We start from the raw sequence: 2,648 nt of genomic DNA, 5'->3' as shown, positions 1-2,648 counted from the left end.
TGGCACTCAGTGCTCTGGGCTGGGGGACAAGGTGGGCACCGGGCACAGGGGGGATCCATGGGCTGGGAGGGCTTTTCCAACCTCAGGGATTCCCTGATTCTGTGATCCATCCCAAAGGCTGTATCCTAAGGGAAGTATCCTAAGGGAATAAAAGCTGGGGTAGGAAGAGGAAGATCAGGATCCATCACTTGCCCTGCGCTGCCAAATGCCAGGCTTGGGGTGATCCAGCTGTTATCCGGTGACAAACCTGCCTCTGCAGATCCTGTGTTCCACCTGATGCCTCCTCCTGATCCGGTTCAAACTGGCATTTCTTGTCAGCTGGAGGCTTGTCCAGGGGGGTTCTGGGAGGGGGAAAATCCAGCCATGGGTCACGGAGAGCTGTGTCCCACCAGGAGAACCTTTCATACACAGGCACCAGGGAGGGGAGGAGCTGGGAGCGGTGGGGGGCACTGGGAGCACTCCAGGAGCCTGGTTAAACTGGGAAATCAGGATGAGGATGTCAGTGTGGGGGTTCCCCACCGTGGGGATGAGTTGGAGGGGAGCCCTGCACTGGGTGGGCTCCTGGTGACACCCCATGTCTGGTGGTCCTGCACTTTTGGGGTCTCTCTGTTCACTCCCAGGAAGTTCAATAAGGTTCAGGAAAATAACTTTTCCCCCAGGCCCAGGACTGGACAGGGATCACTGTCACAGGCCACAGGGTTATCCCTGTGCTGGGAATCCCTCCTGGATTTACCCATTGCTGTCAAACCTGGATCCATCTGTACCTGATCCATCTGTACCTGATCCATCTCTCTGTTCCCACTTGGATAACGGCCCCTGTCCTCCCCAGATGCTCTCCAAGGCATTCATGATTTGTCCTCACTGCACAATCAGCAGCAGGGCTTGCCCTGGAATTCCTGAAATGCTGTGAAGGCTTTTTTTGGGAAGGAGCTTTTAAGGGCAGGAGAAACCAGGAAGGGGAACAGGGAAATTCTCCAGACTCCAGAAGTGTTTCAGCTCCTTGTTTCCCACGTGTTGGGCCTCTCTGTGCACACTGAGCTGTGCAGAGCTCCAGGGGGGGTTGCAGCACAGTGTCCTGTTTGCAGGATCCATTTCCTTGTGGAAAGTGGTGTTTCAGGAACAATTTTATCGAGGAGGTTTCTTAGGATGGGTTGAGAGAGGAAACCTCTGTGTCCCACCCCTCCTGCTCTCCCTGTGTGCTGGAATTATTGCTGGGACTGTTCCTCTGGGGCCTTTTTAATGAGCCTTTTCCCAAAGCACCGTTTCCATGGCGGGCTGGGCTGAATTTTGGGTGAGCTCCAGCTGTGCCTGTCCTGCCAAGAGGGCAGTGTTAGTGCTGTGCCCATCCCGACACATCCATTTCCAGGTCACGGTGACCGTGGCCGTGGGGAAACCTGCCCAAAATAGCCCGTCCCTGGCACTTCCCCTGGTTTTTGGCAAACACAAGGGATGATGTAACCGGGACAGGCCGCAGAGGTGACGCTGCTGCAGAGCCCTGGCCGTGATTCCCAGCTGGGCAGGGATGCAGGATGTGTTATTCCCATCCCCGGGCTGCCTGCCCTGCAGAGCTGAGGTGACACCACATGGAGTTTTCCCTGTGTCCTCCTGGGTTGGTGCTGCAGGAGCCTCTCCGGAGTGTGGAGCTCTCCCTGAGCAGGAGGTTTGGTAACAGTTGTTTCATAACCCACTGCTTTCATAACCAGCTCCTCCAACACCCAACAACCAGGCTCGTGTGGCTTGTCCTCAGCTCGTGTGGCTTGTCCTCGGCTTGTGTGACTTGTCCTCGGCTTGTGCCGTGTCTGAAATCCTCTGATGCTCTTGGAATTGTCCCTTGGAGCCACAGCAGCCTCGGAGCCGTGCCTGTCTCACAGCTCCCCTCCCTCTGCGCCCCAAGAGCAGGGTCTCCCTCCTCGAAACAGGCAGGAAATCCTCCTGCAGGTTTTTCACTGCAATAATTGGGAACTAATTTTTGTGGGCCCCCCTTCCCGGATGGACGGGACAACCCTTGGGGTGGGGGGGAAGAGAGGGAGGAGTGGCTGAAGGGGCGGCAGGATCAGCCTTTGGCAGGCTGGGAGGGCTGAGGGGGTTCACCTGGAGAGGAGAGGGCTCCAGGGAGACCTGAGAGCCCCTTGCAGGGCCTAAAGGGGCTCCAGGAGAGCAGGAGAGGGACTTTGGATAAGGGATGGAGGGACAGGACACAGGGAATGGCTTCCCACTGCCAGAGGAGAGGGACCTGGGACAAGGACATTGTGGCATGAGGGTGTGGGGTGAGGCTGCCATGGAGGCACCCCAGGGATTCGGCAGCTCAGAGCCCCCAGGAGGGTGTTGGGGTGTCCTGGGGCTTCCAAACCCATTCCAGCACCCGCCCCATCCCACAGGTGCGGATCTGGGAGATTCCCGAGGGGGGGCTGAAGAGGAACATGACGGAGGCCGTGCTGGAGCTCTACGGGCACAGCCGGCGCGTGGGGCTGGTCGAGTGGCACCCGACCACCAACAACATCCTCTTCAGCGCCGGCTACGACTACAAGGTGAGTCCTGCCCGGGAACGCTCCGGATCTGCTGGGAATGCCCTTGGGAAGGCCTGGAGAAGAGGAGGCTCAGGGGAGACCTCCTCACTCTCTACAACTCCCTGACAGGAGGGGGGAGCC

General features: G+C 58.3%; 1 protein-coding gene across 1 annotated transcript in view; it reads left to right on the top strand.

Moving 5' to 3' along the window:
- CORO2B (coronin 2B) overlaps positions 1–2,648 on the top strand; it is a 28,664-nt gene that overhangs the window by 21,806 nt on the left and 4,210 nt on the right. Inside the window, exon 3 of the mRNA XM_017830225.1 lies at positions 2,379–2,528. Within this exon, the coding sequence (XP_017685714.1) occupies positions 2,379–2,528 (150 nt within the window). The remainder of the gene's footprint in view (positions 1–2,378; positions 2,529–2,648) is intronic.

Source organism: Lepidothrix coronata, unplaced genomic scaffold (genome assembly GCF_001604755.1).
Source record: "Lepidothrix coronata isolate B3197 unplaced genomic scaffold, Lepidothrix_coronata-1.0 Scaffold176, whole genome shotgun sequence".
Classification (NCBI taxonomy): Eukaryota; Metazoa; Chordata; class Aves; order Passeriformes; family Pipridae; genus Lepidothrix; species Lepidothrix coronata.
Note: the sequence above shows the minus strand (reverse complement) of the source record. Positions and strands in the feature narration are given on the sequence as shown.